Source organism: Salvia miltiorrhiza, chromosome 2 (genome assembly GCF_028751815.1).
Source record: "Salvia miltiorrhiza cultivar Shanhuang (shh) chromosome 2, IMPLAD_Smil_shh, whole genome shotgun sequence".
Classification (NCBI taxonomy): Eukaryota; Viridiplantae; Streptophyta; class Magnoliopsida; order Lamiales; family Lamiaceae; genus Salvia; species Salvia miltiorrhiza.
In genome coordinates, this window is record NC_080388.1 from 38,531,784 (window position 1) to 38,550,706 (window position 18,923).

Consider the following 18,923-nt stretch of genomic DNA (forward strand, 5'->3'; position numbering starts at 1 on the left):
ACTTGCTTTAAAATTCGAAAAACAGGGGTTTTGGGGGTGAACAAGGGCTGAATGGGCTCTGTACACGGTTAGACCCTAACCGTGTACAGTTTCACGAAACCGTGCACGCAACCGTGCACGGAAGAACTCGCAACCGTGCACGGTTACACGGTTAGGGTCTGTCCGTGTGCGGTACACGGTTCTGAGTTCTTCCGTGCACGGTTTCGAGAAACGGTACACGGTTAGGGCCTAACCGTGTACAGAGCCCTTGTTCACCCCAAAAACACCTGTTTTTCGAATTTTAAAGCAAGTTCAACAAATACCAACAACAAATTCAGACCCCAATCAAATCAAATTCATTTAAACAAAATGATAATCAAATCAATGACAATTACAAAAATTATCATCAAATCAATGATAAAATGATAATCAAATCAAAGCAGCGGGAATTGGGGTACACAATTCCCATATCCTAACAGCTATTATGTAGCGATATTTTTCTACATCCCTATTGGTTCTCATCCGTTCCCGTTTCGGTTTTCCACATACCAGACGATCTAAGTAAGCACATGCATACATACCACAACTAATGCTGTCCTGTTGCAAAAATTGCTGGTTGTGGGGCATCATCACATACGCCATCTCTGCATCAGCAGCATGCACAAACCTGTTGGGATTGTTATCCCAATGCCCCACAGTATGCAACAATCTAAGCATCAAACGAGTTATGCACCTCATTGAAGCTCATCGACGTTGTGTGGCCCCTTCAACATGTGACAGAGAATCATACACTCGAACCTCCCATCGTTCGATAGAAATGACCACAGTGCACCAATGACTCGCGTTGACATTGCAAATAGTAAGAATCTGCATTGATAGTGATGATTCGAAAAAAACTTAGAAACTAAACCCCATTGATAGTAATGTCGCATTGCCCTTAAGAATTACTAAGCTTACCTCATTAGCCTCCAACCAATGCCACGTATGATCTGCATCAGTGCCCTGGAACATTGTGATGAGATTGTAGGGCACATTCCAATGTGTGTATGCATTTCGCTCTGGTGGATTATTCCCGTGGGGATCCTCTGGATGCAGCATACCATACTCTCTGTATAGGGTATCCTGAACAAGAATAATTGAGATGATGAGTGTAGCAATATATTGGAAGCCTCAAAATAAATCAAAGTCACATTAAACTTACATATAAAACGGTTGCAGCCACTGGAGTTCTAACTCGACTAATACCCGGCTGGAGTTGAGTCCGACCCCGATGCACTATATATTCCTGGTTGACCATGATCCTTCGATTTAGCTTCAAAATCCAGAGGTCTATAATCTGCATCCAAAATAACATGACTTCGTTATTCCCACAACGCATATTAAATAATACAATATTACGAATATATTATACCTCAGCATCGAACTCAGCACGACGATCCAAAATACGCCTAAACAAGGCCTGGGTCATCATATATCCAGTCTCCACTACAGGAACACATGCATCATCGCCCATCGCCCTAAATTGGTGGAAAGCAGCCTTCTTTGCCGCAGGAGTGTCAAGTGGGCCATCAGTCACATACAGACTCTGTAGAAGAGCAGACGGCTTAATCGGGCGTCGTGGCCGCCCAACATCCTGGGCCTCTTCCTCGTCAGTAGTCCAGCTGAACTGGACATCGTCATCTCCATGGATAGGTGTTTTTGGACTCGGCTGACGATGTGAGGCTGATCGCCTCATAGATGCCTCCCTCTCACTGTGACGTGAGGCAGATCGCCGCTGACTCGCATGGGGTGGATCCTCTCCATGCTGCGGATCCTCTGACTCCGATACTGCCGATCCAGGTCTCCAACTGAGTGCCTATGGCTCACATGAGGCGGATCCTCATGGAATGATCGCCCAGGACTAGGAATGTGAGATGTAGACCGTCTGTGACTGGGTCTCGGTTGGTCGAACTCCTCACTCCCGTGTCTATGACGAATGACGTGGCTGGATGATGATCTATGCTTCCTCGAAGAAGATCGCCCACCGAAGATATCCTTCACAGCGGCGATGACCTTCCGTGTAATTTTGGCAACCAGTCCATGCTCGGAGTCGTCGTCCACAATCGCCCGCCGCACCTCAGGGATCACGGTCCGGATCTGCTCCCATGTCACGCTCTCAGTGACACGGGCAATCAAGTCCTCATCACGTCGCCTCTAATAATCAGCATCTGGATCTGCTCGAGGCCCTGAATCATCGAACTCCTGCGGCCTGGGCCGCTTCGACGGGCTACCAGTCGGATCAGCATACATCTGCCTATGCCGCTCAACATGGACAGGCTGCTTCCCGCGAGCCTTCTCTGCTCGTGAGCTACTCCTCGGCACAGGAGGCGGCCTAACAGGAACAGGCTCTGCTCGTGAGCTACTCCTCTGCACAGGAGGAGGCGGTTCCGGTACAAGAGGCTCTGTCAAGCCGGCATATTTCCCTCCAGGATAGTATCGTACAGAAAAAGGGTCGGGAAGCCTCAGAGTCTGCAAATACCATGAATCATTCTCCTCCTCGATCGGTTCGAGTGTCCGGTGACACTCGTCCTGCACAAAGATAAATCGATAATTTTTCATTATTCGTTAATCATAACATAATAAAAGGATTGAAAGTGTAAAAAAATAACAATAATTACCTCATCAGCATAAAAAAAGTGGGCGAAGTCAGAAGCCGACTTCCAAGTCGTCCAGTTGACCAATCGTGGCATCTGGAAGCTCGTGTCACGAGCCCCACACGCGCGGCCCAACCTCGGAATGGCCTCGTACGACCAAATCTGTAATGCCCATATGGGCCCATAGAAGTGGTACGTCCTCCTAGTACCGGAAATCTCCGCGGGATGCTTCTTCAACACACTCATCCCATGGCACAAAATTTGGAATGAGTAAGAGCCCCGCGGGATGCTTTCTTAAATTGTTCAAAACACCGGTAGTGCGTCAGACAGGTCTCCACTTCCTTCAGTGTCTTGTCCTTGATGTAGTGATTGATTCGTCCGGCATAACCTTGCATGTACGGACGTAACCAAACATGCCTCGGAGGCTGCAATTAATTCAAAATGATGATCAGTATCAAAAAATATCAACCGTGTACGATTCTAGACCAACCGTGTACGATTATAGACCAACCGTGTACAACCGTTTCAGATTATAGACCAACCGTGTACAACCGTGTACGGATGAACAAATCGTGTACGGTTGTACACAGTTAAATCTAGCACAAAAAATACATCTATACATTGAAAATACATAATTAGGGCATATTAAATCATTTAATACTAATCGTGTAACATAAATACCTAATCGTGTACAACCGTGTACTGAAGAACCATACACGGTTGTACACGGTTGTTCAAATTACTTTCCAGATTCAAAATTTCGCAAATTACCAACATTATGCCATACATAAACACCTAATAATCAAGTGTTGTGCACAATTTAACAATACAAAACACATAAATTCAAATTTAAACAAATATAGTTCACGGTTACTTACCGGATTCGGCGTCGGGTATTTTTCCCTCCTCGATGTACTCGGGCGATGGCCTCGTTCTACAGGTTGTTCTTCCTCTCTCGAGTAGTCGGATTCAGTATCACTCATTGTTAATTGAGAGGAAAGTATAATTCAAGAAAGTTTTTGCTCTATTATGGAGTACACGGCTACGATTTGTGTGGGGTTTCAAACCACACACGATTTGTTTGTAGAAAAGAGTGAGAGGCGTGAAATTGGGTGAAATTTTGCTCTCAAATTGGATGAAATTTGAGCTTGTACAAGAGAGACACGGTATTGTTCCCTTGGAAATTCAGAGAGTTCGTGTACACGGCTCTAGGGTTTGTCAAAATTTTGATTTTGTGTACAAAGAGAGAGAGAGAGAGAGAGAGAGAGAGAGAGAGAGAGAGAGAGAGACAATATAGGACAAAACTGATTTTGATAGAAGATTCTAAATTTGACCCACTTTTTCATTGGAAGTGCTGTTCGCAGATTTTGTGGGGATGGGATGTGGACGTTTTTTTAAAATTTTATTTATTAGATATTGAGAGAGAGAAGTGATATATATATATGTGGGGACCATTAGGGATATATTTGTACATTTACAAGGATGTGCTACTAAACTTATATTTTTATGGGGTGTGATACTTAACTTATTTATTTTATTCAAAGTGCTACATAAAAATCTCACCCTATATATATATATATATATAGGGGCGCGCTCCAGTGAGACCCCCCCTTAAGTGTTAGGACTAGGATACAATCTAAACCATTGGATCTTATATATCCAACCGTCTACATTTTTTAGGATTATTTTAGTTGTATTTTATGATTTCTTTATTCAGTTTATTAATTTGGCAACTATTATACACGTTCACACTCATTTAGGGAGAATTGTGTAATTTGCTTTGACTTCTAAAAGCGCGTGCCAACTAATTTCCACGATTCCCGGCGCTGAAATGTAGTGATCCAATTTACCTCCAATTTTCACTTTATTCACGCAGTAAGTGAACTAGAATAGTCAAAAATCGGCTTCTGAAAATTACCGTCTGCAGTTCTGAAAATAGATCTAGGGTTTTTACTGTGGTGATCTATATTTGTGAGATTGACCTCGATTTGTTGAAGGATAGCCCACCCTGATGAACAACTTGTGAAAGAAGGTGTTTTACCCAAAAAAAAGGCGAGTTTTTTTTGTTGTTTCGTGCTGATTTCATATTATTTATGATCCATTTATTAAGTTCTTTATAGTTTATATGTTGTTCAACACGATTTGGTGATTTAAATTTCAGCCGAAGAATTTTAGTTTGTGATTTGGTGTTTTCACTTTTCGTTTTGGTTTTTTTTTTTTTCTTATTTGGTGAATGAACTATTCAACATCACAGTGGTCTGTTTACACTACAAATTAAGGAGAGAAAGTTACATAAAGGTATATAATGGTGTAAGCATTAAACGAAAAGGAGAAGAAAGAATAAATTGATTTGTTGTACAGTAAAGGAAATAGGAACTTATATTAATTTTTGGTGTGAAGTTGGATTACTCTGATGCTTTTTTGTCAAGCACGTGTCTTATTTTTTTCGATATGTCAATTTGTTGTGTGTTTTGGAATGTGATCTGTTTGATGGCCCCCCCACCCCCCTTTTCGAGTAAAAATAGGTTTTTTTGTACTATATACTAATTATGAACACAAACACAAGAAATCATTGAAGTCATGTGTTTTTTTTTACTTATATTATTTTCAATGGTTTGAAAGTGAAATATTTGTTTTTTTTTTTTTTGTGTATTTGCACGTGTTAGACATTGAACTATGCTAATTATATTTTTATTTCATGTTTTGAGTTAAGGTACTAAGAATGGCTGCTCAATCCAAAAAGAAAAAGAATCAGAAAGGTAACAGTAGCCATTTATGTATTTTGTTATCAATAGGTTTTTATATGATATTTTGGAATCAATTGAATGTTTAAGTATGAACTTAAAGTAGGTTATGCTGAGGGAACAGGTGATTCCCCTGTCAAAAAGAAGCAAAAGAGAATTTCACTTCCTGGTATAGTTATTCGAGGTAAATAGTTGAAGGAGTATTTGTACAATTCATATTTTTTTATATTATTTTAGTTGGTGTCAGGAAAATCTATAGAAACCTATATTATTTGTTGATTGGAATGACTTGTGAAATATGTTTGTATACCCATTTTTGTTGATAACATTTTATTTATTTTTATTTTCTAGAACCGATTTCTGGCCAAGTGAAGGGACCATGTACAATTCAACAAGATAAAAATAAGGGAAAAGGAAAAATAATTTTAGGTAATTTTTGTGGAATTTGTGGTGTTTTATTAAGTGACAATTGAATATAATTCATTTGTGCTTAAATGAAAATGTGTAGATCCCGACTCTGCCAAAGTAAAGAAATCGCGTACAGTGCAACAATATAAAAACAAGAATCCAGATCAAATGATTGAAGGTATATAGTTTGTCTTTAAATATATAGATTTATGCATTATTCATTGCGATTGATTTAATATTCGATTATTATTTTGTATTGTTCAATAGGTGAGTGTTCCAAGGCAGCTGAACGGAAAAAAAATAAAGGAAAAAGAATGTTGAGTGAAGGTAAATTTTGTGTAAAATATTATATTGTGGTTCATTTTTAACATTTTGTTGTTGTAAATTGTTTAAAATTTGTTATATATATATATACTTTGAAAGTTTTTTAGAATTTACTATAATTTCAATTATTTCGTTTGTTTCTTCAACTAATATATGTGGCTATAAATATTAAGAGCAAATAAAAAAGTGAGTTAGTTTTTGTAAAAAGTGTGAATGAATGGAATCAATTGGCATAAATTGTTAGTGTTTTGTGTAATTTGGTTATGTTATATCTTTGTCTTATTAAATAAGATTATGTAAAATAAGTAATATGTTGAATTTCTTGTGTACTTGTTTTCAGTTGGTATTCATTTCGATAAATAATTTAGTTCACTTAAATAATTTAAATGTTCATCATGCTAATGTAATTATGCATTAATTCCTAGATGCGTTGTTTACTGAAATCTCGTCATTTGTTTTACATATATAATCATGATATTTGTTCATGTGTGTGCCAAAATTCAGAGGACAAAAATGAAGAAAGCGAGAGTTCAGATGACGATGATTTTGAGGTTGTGCATCCAAGGGTTCAAATCGCGAACCTCATGGATGTACGGTGCAAACGAAGAGGAGTGAAGGAAAACTTTCCGAAGAAAAAAAAGGTCAGACAGATTATGGCATCTGTTCCAGGTCTGAGAACACGGACTTCGCCAGCATCACTGTTCAAGAAAATTAGCTTGATGAATGAAGCTCAAAAACAAGCAGTACGTGACATGGGATTTGGGTCCGTATTGCAGTTAGGTGTCAGAAAATTACCTGGAAAACTAGCTTTCTGGGTAGTCGAGCATTTCGACTGCAAGAGCTGTTCAATTGTGGTGGGTGGTAATCAAGGTATAAGGGTTGATGAAGATGACGTGTATAGAGTTTATGGTTTTCCAAAAGACAAAAAGGAAATTGAGATATTCGAGAGAAAACATAGAAGTCCTCTGTATGATGAGTGGTTGGCATTCTTTGAAGATTCAACTAAGGATGACATAAAGATCACACATGTGTTGGACGTGATGATAGAAAGGGTTGATGCAGATATATGGTTCAAAAGACATTTCATAATTGCCATGGCATGTTGTTTGATTGAGAGCATGACCAGTGGGACAGTGCATCCTTACATTCTGAATTGTCTTCATGATATGGACAAACTAAGAGAGTGGAATTGGGGGGCCTATGTTCTGGACAGTGCATGTGATCAGAGACTTTCATGGGACAAAAATAAAAAGAAAGTTTTTGCAGGACCAGCCTTGTTCTTGACGGTACATATTGTTGTAGTTTATTTTTTTTTAATTTTGTTTTGTTGGTTTGTTATTTAATGAAAATGGTATCTAACATATATTTTTTTAAAATTTATAGTGCCTTTACGTCGATCGTATACAGGTTTTCGGATCACCATCAAGGAGAGAATTTCCTATCATTTCAAATTGGACTACGTCCACTTTGTTGAAAAGGCAAAAGAAAGAATTGGTTAACAGTTACTTTGGTGGTGGAAGACTTAGAACACCGATTAAGCTTCCTGATGAATATTAGATTCAGCATGAAACGGATGGGAGGAATTTGGCAGATGAACAGCCGAAGAAATCAAGTACAGATGGATATGGACAACATATCAATCTGGGACTGAGAATCATGCAAGAAGCAGTAGCAATAGCACTAGAGAACGCATTTAGGATTGAGAATTTTAAAAAAATGGTGAGCACGGCAACGACTTTGGATTTGAATGACCAGACGTTTAAGGATAACGTCATAACAGCTTGTAAGATGTTGAGAATCGAGATCAATATCAATGAATTGAGTAAAGCTCAAGATGGTGAGCACGGCAACGACTTTGGATTTGAATGACCAGACGTTTAAGGATAACGTCATAACAGCTTGTAAGATGTTAAAAATCAAGATCAGCAACTTGATTCGAATGACATGTCCATTAAGGATACCGGTATGCCAGCTTCTGATATCAATGAATTGAGTAAAGCTCAAGATGAGACAAACATTGGGGTGGATAAAAATCTAGATCAGCCACTTGATTCGAATGACATGTCCCTTAAGGATACCGGTATGCCTGCTTCTGATATGTTGGGAGTTGAGATGAATATCAATCCAGTAGAAAAATCTCAAGATCCGGCTAACATATTTCTGTATGATGATCTAATATTCGAAAGCGAATTAGTTGATCTTGTGGACAAAGCATCTGCCGAGTCTGATACTTCGAAGACAAAGCACTTCGAGTGTGCTTTTGATATTCCCACGTTTGATTTGCACTTCACTCCTCTAGACCCGACAAAGGAACATGATAACACATATCAACAGAAGGTATTATTTCATCTTTTGTCCACATTGTATGTTGTATTACTTTTTTTTTTTGGTTTATTTGTGATTAACTAATTTAGATTAAATTTTTAGGAATCTTTGGAGGTGGCTGGAATTGAGCGGAACGATGGATACCAGACAATGACGGGGAATAACGTCAAGGTATTTGAGGAATTTAGATTTAAAATTTTTATTTGTAACGATGCTTCTTGCTTAACGTATGTTACTATGTATATAGGATGTCCATGCAAATAATGTGGATGTGTCGAAGATCAAAGAAAAACCTCTAAGGGACAAGGTATATTATCTATAATATACCTTTTAGGATAATTTTTGCAAATAACTATATGAGCGAGTGGACAAAAAAAATTGGTATTTAAGTCATATGTATTATTTACTAACTACTTTTTGAAGTACAATAATAATTATTAATTTACATTTAGGATACAAGCTCGGCGGATCTGGGATTGAATAAGGATAGTGATATGCAAAAAGCTGTTGAGGTATGTGAAATAAATAAATAAATAAATAAATGTTTGTTGTGAAAGTTGTAAGTCTATTGAATCGAATATTCTTTATTGTTCTATATAATTTGTGTCTTATTCATTTCAATATGAATTTTGTGTATTTGTTTTTTTCGTTGACTGGTGTTATCTTGGTGCACTGTTCACTAACTATTTTAAATTGAGGTTTATTAAAAAGTGAAAAAGAAAAAACATCCCTTGAGAGCACAAGATGCAGACTAAGGGCACAAAACTTAAAAAGCGAATGAGAGCAACTCAAAAAGGAAAGTCAGGATCATTATCCAAATCATCCGACCAACGCCTATGGACGACATTATTCATTGCAATCATACTAGGCCTATTGGTGACGTCAACCACAAACTCCATCGGCTTGTTGCCCATTTCTTCCGCATTCCTGAGACGACTTTTAATACAACCTTTCGGAATTGCATGTATAGGCTCTCGTCCCTTTACCGAGCCTTTTGGACGACCACGTCCGCGCTTCTGCTCCGAGAGCAACTGCATCCCCTGATTAACTTGCTCCTCTAACCTAATAATACGACTCGCCATGTCATCCGGAGAAGAAATTGATTTATTATCAAAATCAACTTCCTTAATCGGCGAATTAACCCGCTGGGTCGCTGAATCTTCTGCCCCAACTACCGGTTGTTGCTCTACCACAGCTCCACTATTCGTTCCAGAATCCAACTCCAAAGTTCCCTCTACATTCGAGCCCTCCTTATCACTAGCCTTGTCCGTGTGAGGCGACCCATCATTTTCTTCCTCATGTAAAGGCTTTGCTTCAAAATTGGAGTCCGCAATGATAGTCTCCTCCACTTCCTCTTCCTCATCCTCATCTAGCGCTTGATATCGGTTAGCATCCCCCGCCAGAGGGAGATCATTTTTCTTAAAAGGTGCCGCGTCTAGAAGATCATGACCTGATAGAGGTTTAAGAATATCAACTTTAAGCTGCCATGCAGGAGTCGGACCCTCTCCCTTATCAAGATTCTTCACAACCACAGCAGGAGGCTCAGTGATCTTTTGCTTGCTCGTGGCCCTATCAGCTCTCCGGCATTTATCCGTTGAATGACCTGTAAGTTTACAACGCGAGCAAAAAAGGGGCATAGATTCAAAACCAAACTCAATGTAGAACGATCTATCGCCGTCATCAATGTACATCGACTTGAGAATAGGCAAAGCCATGTCAAGTTCCACCAAAACCCGCGCAAAGTGTCCCACATAACCAGTTGCGGAGGCATTATCAATTCGCATAGGATGACCAAGCACACGACCTATACCAGCAATAATCACCGGAGTCCATAACTCCACAGGGAGATAATATATCCGAACCCATACCTGAGCCAGAGACGACACTTCCTTATACGGATCGAAATACCTAGTCCATTCACGGAAGCGTACGTGGCCAATTGACAGTTGGAGAAAAGAACTCCCCTTAGCTTTCTTTTTCGCTTCCATCGTCAAAAATTTAACAACAAAGAATCCCTTAGCCATGGGCACCAGTTGACAGTCGGCGCACTGCCATATGGTTCGAAGTTCATGAGAGATGTCGGCGAACGTGCGTGGCTTGTCCCCTTTACGTTGGATAAGTCTACCGATTAGTGCAAATTGAAACTCTTCCAACTTTGTTTGATATTCCGATTTGGGCACTGAGAGGGTGACAACCTCTCCTTGTCGCTGTATTTGAAGGCCTCGTAGGCCATACGCTGCAACATCCGGCTTCTTAAGGGATTTGGGTTGGACTTTATCAGCTACTTTGCCAGCGAAAGAAACAGCCGGAGCAGAACCTGGCACCTGCGCTACTGAAGTAACAACAGACGGCAGCGGCTGTATCAAACCAGGGATGGCCTGGTTAGGATCACCGATCAAACTCTGCGCCGGTGAAAAACCCGACGAGCGCTGCCCAACAGCCACTGCGCCGGAAGAATAACCCGGCTTTACGAGAGGCGGTTGGTGAGACGGAACATTGGCAGGGGATCTAGACCTGTCAAAATTAGAAGAAACCAGGGGAAGATTGAGGCCCCCCTTGTCACGATGGACTTCCGGCGAACTCGAATCAATCACCGGTAGGAGAACCGAGAATGGAGGTGGACGGCCGGACTGGCCACCACGAGCGTCAAGCTCGCCAACGCCCGCGTCAGCAAGCGTGCCGCCGAGCGCCTTCCCTGGCTCAGGTTCGGCGATGCCGTGCACGATGCCGTCGGCAGCCGCCTCAGTCCTCACCATGGTGTCAACGGAAGATCCTCCTTGAACGCCCCCGCGCTTCTGGTACAAAAGCGGAGGAAGGAGAGGTCAGAGCGGCTCCGCGCTGGGCTCCGATCTAGAAGTGGAGACAGCGGCGGATCTGGCAGGGCGCTGATCGAGCAGTGCCTCGGCGTGGCGGAGAGTAGCACTTTCCGGTGGAATCTTGGCGCAGATAGTGACTGCGCGGGGGAGCGGCACGGCGTCGCTCTGACGCCGGGCTCAAATCTACCACCGGAAACCGACAACAGCCATTCTAGTGCCGTGTCAAACTCCCTTCTTTCTGGTCGCACGCGTAGAGCTAGCACGCGTAGAGAGAGCTAGCACGCGTAGAGCTAGCACTGTTCACTAACTATTGATCGATATGTTTTACTTGTGAATTTTTTTACTTATTTAATAGGTTAAGAATAACAAAGGCAATGAGCCTTTAACTTATATTAGTGCATACGGAGTTAGAATCAGGGGAAAGCCGGCAGCAAGTATAGGATCCCCTTTGGGTGATGTTGGAAAGGTAAAATTTCTTTTAATATAATAAATATTGTATGTTTTATCACCTAATTAAATACATAAGAAATCAAAATGAATGTTTTAACTTCAAGTTGACTGTTGATTTATTTGTAGGGGAAAGAAGCAAGCTCTGGTAAGAACGTGGGAGTGCCGAAAGATGATCAGACGGCTAGAGGGACTGATGCAGTGGTAAAAAAAATGAATCTTCGTAAAAGGAAGAACAAGTAGTTCGATTTGGTTGTATAATTAAATTAACTATATAATATCAGGTACTTCAAAAGAAGACAAGTTCAGGTGGTGATCGTTTGCCACTAATCCCAGTTAACTCAAATGTGGGTATATTTTTTGGCACAATATTATATATATATTAGTTGGGTGTATATTGCTTGATTTGTGTTCATAATATGCCTACCATGCATGCGCCTTGCAAAAAAATATGCCTAGCATGAATTAACTGAGATATAGATGCGTAATTCTATGTGTTGGGTGACTTAATTGTGGACATTACATATTAATATAGTTTATGTACCACGTAAATAAAATAGTTGTATTATTTTAGAGATTTTATTTTCTAATAAGTAATTATTAATTTTGATAAGTGTTGGACATTGTTTATAAATAAACAGGTACATATTTATAAATATACCTGTAATTGTTTATTCATTAAGTGCTATACATTGTTTATTAAAAAACTTGTACAAATTTACTCGAGAATTTCATAAATTAATTGAGTGATTCTATTATTCTATAATTTTTATTTTATATAGTGGAATATAAGTTCTGTATATTATGATGTTAGTGTTATACTTTAGGGTGCATTGTATATAAAATACCGATGAATTGTTTTTTTTTTTATAAATAATATATTGAAAATATATTCGAAATTTATATTTTATTTTTATGTGTATTTTGATTGTAATTATTTGTTGAAGATCATGACTGGAACAGCACGTAATACCATCACTTCAAAGAGGACAATGTTGGCGAAAGGAGCAAAATTTCGATCACCATTTTGTCAAAGGGAAATTTCAACAACGAAGAATCTAACCAAATGTGAGAAGGAGTTGGGTATATACGCTATGTACAAAGACACGCGTGATTGGTACAATGACAAAACCCAAAACTGTTATAATTAATAGGTTGAGTCATTTTTAGGATCATATATTTTTTGTATTTATTTTTGGTTATTCAATAGGAAGGAGGTATTGTTCGGATTCAAAGATACAGAGGTTAATCGTTTTAACATGCTATCAATGAGGACGGGTTCCCCAATAGCGAATGATATTGTGAACGCGTGGGCAATTATACTGAACGATAGAGAAAATTTTCGATCAGATTTGTCTCCATTGCGATTTTTTGCCAGTACCAATTTATATGTAAGTATTTTAATTCATATGTTTCTTTACGTGTATATTAATTAAGATTGATTGTATATATTTGTAAATATTTTTAATTAATATATGTATTGTATTGTATTGTAGATGGACTGTATTGAAGCCAATGGAATATCATACGACAATCAGAGATCCACATTCTTTATTTTGATGACCATGGAGATACAAGAGTACCACCAAAACAAAATAAACCTCATAGATATGGTAAATTGTTATAAATTATTGTATTTTCAAATTTAACTTATATTATATAAACAATACGCATTTTGTGATAAATAGTGTAAAATTATTAATGAATAATTTATCATTATTTACTACATATTGTGAGTTGTGGTATTATTATGTATTATCAATATCGGGTTCTTAATTATTTTCATATTACAGTACTTTTTCCCAGTATACAGAAAAGGTTTATACTATGCCGTGTGTGTGGATCTTCGGAAGGGACGTGTGTTTGTGTTGGATAGTGCACTGGACATTACTGCTAATGAAGAAAATGACATATATGAGGAAGTGTGCAATACTTTTGTAAGTTTCTAACATTATTTTTATGTCTATTCAAAATCATGTTTATGTTTGATTAAACTTATTATTATGTATTTGTATTGCAGAAAAAACTTTTGTCGGATTTACTAAAATACAATAATGAAGAGCAGAAAGCAAAGATAGTGATGAATTCAAAGATGCATGTTGTGAAGATGAAATGGGCAGATCCACATAACACTATAGATACTGGCTTGTATCTAATGAGGCATTTGGAGATGTTTATGGGCGACGCGAGTGCTAGTTGGAAGTGTCAGTTCTTATCGACACCGCAAAGACAGTTGTGGATAATGCATGTACGTTATGGTGCGGCAATGATCAATTGGGATGGCAATAAAGTGAAAGGGAATATTGTGGTTCAAGCATCAAGAGTTTATCAGGACTTAAGTAAAAAGCCAGAGTTCGACGCCGACAACCTGTTGCTTAATTGATTCTATTATGATTCTGGTTTTCGAGAAATTTTATTTTTCAATTAAGTGTGCAATGACTCATTAAATTGCACTGATTATTCTTTGTTTACACTTTGTTTACAGACTGCCACTTTGATGTTGAATTTGGTTTTGATACTCACTATTTTAAAATATGAATGGAAAAGAACTATTTATTTAAGAATCTTTGTTATCAGATGACTTATTAATATGCACTAGTTAGAAGTTGTCTACGGATTGTCATTTTGATATTGAATTTGCTTTTGATACTCAATATTCGAGCATGTGGATGGAAAAGAGTTATTTAGATAAGATTATTTGTTATCAGATTAGCAATTTTATGATTTGATTAATATGTAAAAATATTACTATATTCGTAGTGAATATTTATCAAAATCTAATAAATATGTAATAATTAGTAATGAATATTGTTTTCATGTAATTGATGTGAAATTACCTGTACCTTCATGACAAACAAAAATATAAAATACCAATTGGAGAAATAATAAGGACTGTATATTGTGACTTTAGTTTTTCATAAACTAATAATAATAAACAAAGAAAATAGGAAGGAATTACAGAAACGTATATTAATCTAATTATTGAGCAATTTCATGATACAAGCCAAAGTGAATAAGAAGAAACATGCCCACATAAATTTTAAGAAAAATAAATTGAATGTAAATTTTCCTGTACGAATTACAAAGACAAAACTGAAGGAATTATAAATTATTGTAATTGCATATAAGATAAAGAATAATAATAATCCAGAAACGATGAATACTACTAACTTAATAACATAAATTTGTAACTAAATAGCAAAGAATACGAAAAATGTTTAATAATAGGAATAGTAGTTAAAATAATAAACAAAACAAGGGTAGTATGGCAAACAATCCACATGATTTTTTTTAACCCTCGACATAAAAGCAAATTAAATTATGGTTTTCACAAAAGTGAAGTATAATTTTATACATCCACATCTCCATCTTTGCCAGGACAATTCCTCGAATCATGGTGACACTTACGGTTGCATTTCCTGCAAAGGCGCAAGGGTTTCTGAGCTAATAACATGGCCTTCTCTGCATGTGATTTCCTACGCCCACCTGCTCCGCTACCTTTAGTTTTCGATGCCAATGGTGGTAGAACAGAAGGTACCTCAGGAATAGATGAACCATAAAATTGTTCAAAATTATTCAGCTGGGATGACGAACCTTGGTCAGGCCTGCAAAGCTCCTTGAACTTGTCACGTACTTCATTTATTTTCAGAAACAAACGATTCGTCAACTCTTCATTACCATTTACATAACCAAGAGTCTCTGTCAATAATACAAATAAGTGTTGGTTCCCAAAAGTTGAGTTTATTTGTGACGAAGGTTCTGCTAAATAAAGAGCAGCGTACTGTGGGGACAATCTGCTCAACTTACACCAGCGAGGAAGAATGTATTTCTCTGGTATTTTTTAGGCTTTACGGTAGCGTAATACCACGAAGATGTGACGGCATAAGAGACCTTTCCTGATGAACAGCTTACAGGAACACGATAAATAGTCTTCACCAGCCTCATAAACAACTTTGAATTTTCCATCATGTAAATCATCCACGGAATATGTGCAATCTTCACCATTATATGAGACACCAAACATCATGCAAGTGTCCTTAGATGCTTCAATCTCATCCTGTACCTCCTTGAATACAGTGCTTGTGTAAAGAGTAGATGCATGAGTCTCCAAAGCAACATTAGTTTTCAAAACTGGCGCACAAGTCTCATCATCATATGTAACCTTATGGTATGTATGACGTTGATAGTCCATTGCGTTGTTGAAATTCATATATAACATCAAGAGATCTGAATTCTTGTTCAAGTACTGCCGAAAAAAACTATTTTCGCTCTCCGATAAAGACGTAGTGCGAAATAACCCACTCATATGTATATCTCTGAAATACGCAGGAATCCATAATGCACGATCCTCATACATGTCATTAAACCATGTGTTTTCGGATAATTCGTATTCCTCAATAAAATCTCTCCACTTCTCCTCGAAAACAGTCGGCTCATCATTGTCGGTCCATATTATATTGTCGAGTTTGGCCCTCAAATCAGAATTGTCCATCAAACTATTTGGCAACTTTTCTTTAACCTTCATGGTTATATGCCACATACAAAATCTGTGTTTTGTATCAGGCCAAACAGATGCAACTGCCTTCCTCAATGCCGGATCTTGATCAGTGATCAACATTGTAGGAGCAGAACCCATGCACTCCTTAAATCTTTCCAAAACCCAAGCATAAGCATTTTCATCTTCGCGAAACATGAGAGCAGCTCCAAACGAGACACATCTGCCGTGATTGTCTTTTCCAGTGAATGGCGCGAATATCATTTTGTACCTGTGTAGATGCATATAAAAAATATTAAAAATACCAACAAATATAAATTTTAATTAGACACATAATTATGTTAATTTTCTTATTTGCTAAAAATAACATTCAACAAAAAATTATACCATATTCAATACGAATTTGTGAATATTCATTACAAATTATAAATCTGTTTACAAAAAAAATATTTGGTATATTATCTATAATATACGATGGGTCCCAAACAATGATGGGGAATAACGTCAAGGTATTTGACAAATTTAGTTTTAAAATTTATATTTGTCACGTCATTGGTATAATATAAATTATTAATAACTAATCACTAATATTAGAAAAAAAAAATTATTAAAAAAAATAGGAAAACCAACAAGTACATTAAAAATTAATAAATAAATCAATAAAAAAGTAATGTTTATTAAAATATAATAAACTTTAAAGTAATTTAAATAAAACAAACTTAAACATTATTAGTGACAGTTTAATCCAACATAATATACATATAAGACAAAAAGAAAAGGAATATAACACAGTTCGTTTAAAAAAAACCTGTTCGTGTTGTATGTAGCATCAAACGAAACGGCTTCACCAAACAAGTTGTAGTTTCTGATGGATACATCATCGGCCCAAAACAAACAACGTATCCTATTCATCCCTTCATGAAGCTCGTAATAGAACTTAAATGATTCACAATATTGTTGTTTCTTCTTAAATTCTTGAATCAACATATCTGCATCAGAGCCCTTAGTATAACCCTTCAAATCGCGAGTATAATTCCTGAAGTCTCTGCTAGTGCATCCAACATCGTCATACTTTCCAACAAGCTCCTTGTAAAATCGAAAACTTTTCATTGGACCAATATTTGCTTTTACGGCAGATTGGATAATCATTTGCTGAACATCACCAACTTTCCTATTGGTCATCATGAATTGACGACTAATTTCAGTGATCATAGTATGAGTGTGACCTTCATTGAATGTGACAATCTTATAATATCCACCTGATGCCACATGAAAAATAATTCTGGCCATACATTCAACTCTAAATGATGATCGATTGCGTTTTTTATTTGTATGGACAACTAAGGGGTCAGGCTTTTCCCTCAAACCTTCACGATTGCAATACATCCACCTCTTGCGAATCGTTCCATCCTTCGTTCGTCTGATTGAGCCTTTTCTAGTTTCAAATCCACAATCCCTAGCATAATTATCATAAAATTCCTCTGCAACTTCCAAAGTAGGAAATACTAGACCAACTCGGGGTTTCAGAGAATCATCGCATTCAGGAAAAAACAAATCTTCATGCGAATCATCATCGGAATCATTAACAGGCACTACATTTAAAAGTTACAGAATAGTATTAAAAACGTATTGAACAATACACAGTTTTACATAACAAGAGAACAAATATGGCTAACTATTTTCGCAAAAAAATAATCTTCTGTATTGGAAATTAAGAAGTTGATAATGGAAAAAAAAAGACATCATAAATATTAGGGTTTTCTGTGCAAAAACAATACTGAACAAATACAAAATCATGGTAAAAAATAAATTGAACAAATACAATATACTAAAAAATTATAAACTAATGTAAATTAGTGGATGCATAATATCCACAATATAATAAATAAAAGCATACTGTTGACAAATAACAAACCTTCGATTAATTTTGCTTTACCCTTGCTTTTATCTTGAGGAATTGTACGTGCGCCCTCTCCTTCGCCATAATCAGGTTCTGCAAAAAAAAAAAAATTACAGATACAAAGACTGCATAAACTGATAGGAGAGGAACGATAGGTGTGAGAAAATAAATTGCAAATCAAAGAGAAATCAAGAAACAAAAACTACAAAAAATATTAAACTTCCAAACGATCAAAAACAATTATGCACAAATAACAAAATAAAAAAATTACCGGTGTTCTCCATGAATAGGTATATGAGCAAAAAGATTTTAGATTGCAAAATAACAATTTATGAAGAAACGCAAAACTGCCTAATAATAAACTAAACTAGAACGATAAATTGAAAAAGTAAATTAAATATAATTAATTAAAAACATCAAAGATATGTAAATTGAAAAAGCAGATTAAATATAATTAATTAAAAATCATGGTAAAAAATAAATTGAACAAATACAATATACTAAAACATTATAAACTAATGTAAATTTTTGGATGCATAATATCCAAAATATAATGAATAAAAGCATAATGTTAACAAATAACAAAGCTTCGATTAAATTTGCTTTACCATTGCTTTTATCTTGAGGAATTGTACGTGCGTCCTCTCTTTCGCCAGAATCAGGTTCTACAAAAAAAAAATTATAGATACAAACACTGCATAAATTGATAGGAGAGAAACGATAGGTGTGTGAAATAAATTGCAAATCAAAGAGAAATCAAGAAACAAAAACTACAAAAACTATTAAACTTCCAAACGATCAAAAACAATTATGCAAAAATAACAAAATAAAAAACTTACCGGTGTTCTCCAT

The 18,923-nt window shown here is 36.9% G+C and overlaps 5 protein-coding genes across 5 annotated transcripts; 3 read left to right on the forward strand and 2 right to left on the reverse strand.

Annotated features, from left to right (window-relative positions):
- Positions 1 to 494: 494 nt before the first annotated feature.
- Positions 495 to 1,311, reverse strand: LOC131012329 (uncharacterized). The gene is made up of 3 exons (XM_057940269.1): positions 1,181 to 1,311; positions 937 to 1,101; positions 495 to 846 (listed from the first exon to the last, which is right to left on the reverse strand). Exons 1-3 carry the CDS (start codon positions 1,274 to 1,276, stop codon positions 724 to 726), a joined length of 384 nt encoding a protein of 127 aa, XP_057796252.1. The 5' UTR covers positions 1,277 to 1,311; the 3' UTR covers positions 495 to 723.
- Positions 1,312 to 5,174: 3,863 nt separating this feature from the next.
- On the forward strand, positions 5,175 to 7,660 carry LOC131012312 (uncharacterized). The gene is made up of 7 exons (XM_057940253.1): positions 5,175 to 5,371; positions 5,463 to 5,540; positions 5,708 to 5,785; positions 5,865 to 5,942; positions 6,032 to 6,091; positions 6,593 to 7,374; positions 7,472 to 7,660. The coding sequence occupies exons 1-7, from the start codon at positions 5,335 to 5,337 to the stop codon at positions 7,643 to 7,645; spliced, it is 1,287 nt and encodes a 428-aa protein (XP_057796236.1). The 5' UTR covers positions 5,175 to 5,334; the 3' UTR covers positions 7,646 to 7,660.
- Positions 7,661 to 7,804: 144 nt separating this feature from the next.
- Positions 7,805 to 8,946, forward strand: LOC131008414 (uncharacterized). Its single transcript, XM_057935296.1, has 5 exons — positions 7,805 to 7,925; positions 8,010 to 8,425; positions 8,516 to 8,584; positions 8,661 to 8,720; positions 8,866 to 8,946. The coding sequence occupies exons 1-5, from the start codon at positions 7,805 to 7,807 to the stop codon at positions 8,944 to 8,946; spliced, it is 747 nt and encodes a 248-aa protein (XP_057791279.1).
- A 2,610-nt stretch (positions 8,947 to 11,556) lies between these two features.
- Positions 11,557 to 14,234, forward strand: LOC131012319 (uncharacterized). Its single transcript, XM_057940261.1, has 8 exons — positions 11,557 to 11,695; positions 11,806 to 11,880; positions 11,961 to 12,023; positions 12,624 to 12,793; positions 12,887 to 13,067; positions 13,173 to 13,289; positions 13,470 to 13,613; positions 13,697 to 14,234. The coding sequence occupies exons 4-8, from the start codon at positions 12,627 to 12,629 to the stop codon at positions 14,057 to 14,059; spliced, it is 972 nt and encodes a 323-aa protein (XP_057796244.1). The 5' UTR covers positions 11,557 to 11,695; positions 11,806 to 11,880; positions 11,961 to 12,023; positions 12,624 to 12,626; the 3' UTR covers positions 14,060 to 14,234.
- A 791-nt stretch (positions 14,235 to 15,025) lies between these two features.
- LOC131008415 (protein FAR1-RELATED SEQUENCE 5-like) lies at positions 15,026 to 18,923 on the reverse strand. Its single transcript, XM_057935297.1, has 7 exons — positions 18,911 to 18,923; positions 18,680 to 18,736; positions 18,087 to 18,164; positions 17,539 to 17,763; positions 16,980 to 17,430; positions 15,568 to 16,442; positions 15,026 to 15,375 (listed from the first exon to the last, which is right to left on the reverse strand). Exons 1-7 carry the CDS (start codon positions 18,921 to 18,923, stop codon positions 15,026 to 15,028), a joined length of 2,049 nt encoding a protein of 682 aa, XP_057791280.1.

What these genes read in the sequence shown, in the direction of transcription:
- LOC131012329 (XM_057940269.1), bottom strand. Translation starts at nt 1,276, where the DNA reads ATGGTCAACCAGGAATATATAGTGCATCGGGGTCGGACTCAACTCCAG. An exon ending in TGGCTGCAACCGTTTTATAT is followed by an intron (nt 1,102 to 1,180) that starts GTAAGTTTAATG and finishes ATTCTTGTTCAG; the next exon opens with GATACCCTATACAGAGAGTA. An exon ending in ATTGGTTGGAGGCTAATGAG is followed by an intron (nt 847 to 936) that starts GTAAGCTTAGTA and finishes CTATCAATGCAG; the next exon opens with ATTCTTACTATTTGCAATGT.
- LOC131012312 (XM_057940253.1), top strand. Translation starts at nt 5,335, where the DNA reads ATGGCTGCTCAATCCAAAAAGAAAAAGAATCAGAAAG. An exon ending in AAAAAGAATGTTGAGTGAAG is followed by an intron (nt 6,092 to 6,592) that starts GTAAATTTTGTG and finishes GCCAAAATTCAG; the next exon opens with AGGACAAAAATGAAGAAAGC. An exon ending in GACCAGCCTTGTTCTTGACG is followed by an intron (nt 7,375 to 7,471) that starts GTACATATTGTT and finishes TAAAATTTATAG; the next exon opens with TGCCTTTACGTCGATCGTAT.
- LOC131008414 (XM_057935296.1), top strand. Translation starts at nt 7,805, where the DNA reads ATGGTGAGCACGGCAACGACTTTGGATTTGAATGACCAGACGTTTAAG. An exon ending in ATTGAGTAAAGCTCAAGATG is followed by an intron (nt 7,926 to 8,009) that starts GTGAGCACGGCA and finishes TTAAAAATCAAG; the next exon opens with ATCAGCAACTTGATTCGAAT. An exon ending in TGACGGGGAATAACGTCAAG is followed by an intron (nt 8,585 to 8,660) that starts GTATTTGAGGAA and finishes CTATGTATATAG; the next exon opens with GATGTCCATGCAAATAATGT.
- LOC131012319 (XM_057940261.1), top strand. Translation starts at nt 12,627, where the DNA reads ATGACTGGAACAGCACGTAATACCATCACTTCAAAGAGGACAATGTTG. An exon ending in TTGCCAGTACCAATTTATAT is followed by an intron (nt 13,068 to 13,172) that starts GTAAGTATTTTA and finishes ATTGTATTGTAG; the next exon opens with ATGGACTGTATTGAAGCCAA. An exon ending in AGGAAGTGTGCAATACTTTT is followed by an intron (nt 13,614 to 13,696) that starts GTAAGTTTCTAA and finishes TTTGTATTGCAG; the next exon opens with AAAAAACTTTTGTCGGATTT.
- LOC131008415 (XM_057935297.1), bottom strand. An exon ending in TAAAGCAAAATTAATCGAAG is followed by an intron (nt 17,764 to 18,086) that starts GTTTGTTATTTG and finishes TTTTAAATGTAG; the next exon opens with TGCCTGTTAATGATTCCGAT. An exon ending in TAAGCTGTTCATCAGGAAAG is followed by an intron (nt 15,376 to 15,567) that starts GTCTCTTATGCC and finishes TATTATTGACAG; the next exon opens with AGACTCTTGGTTATGTAAAT.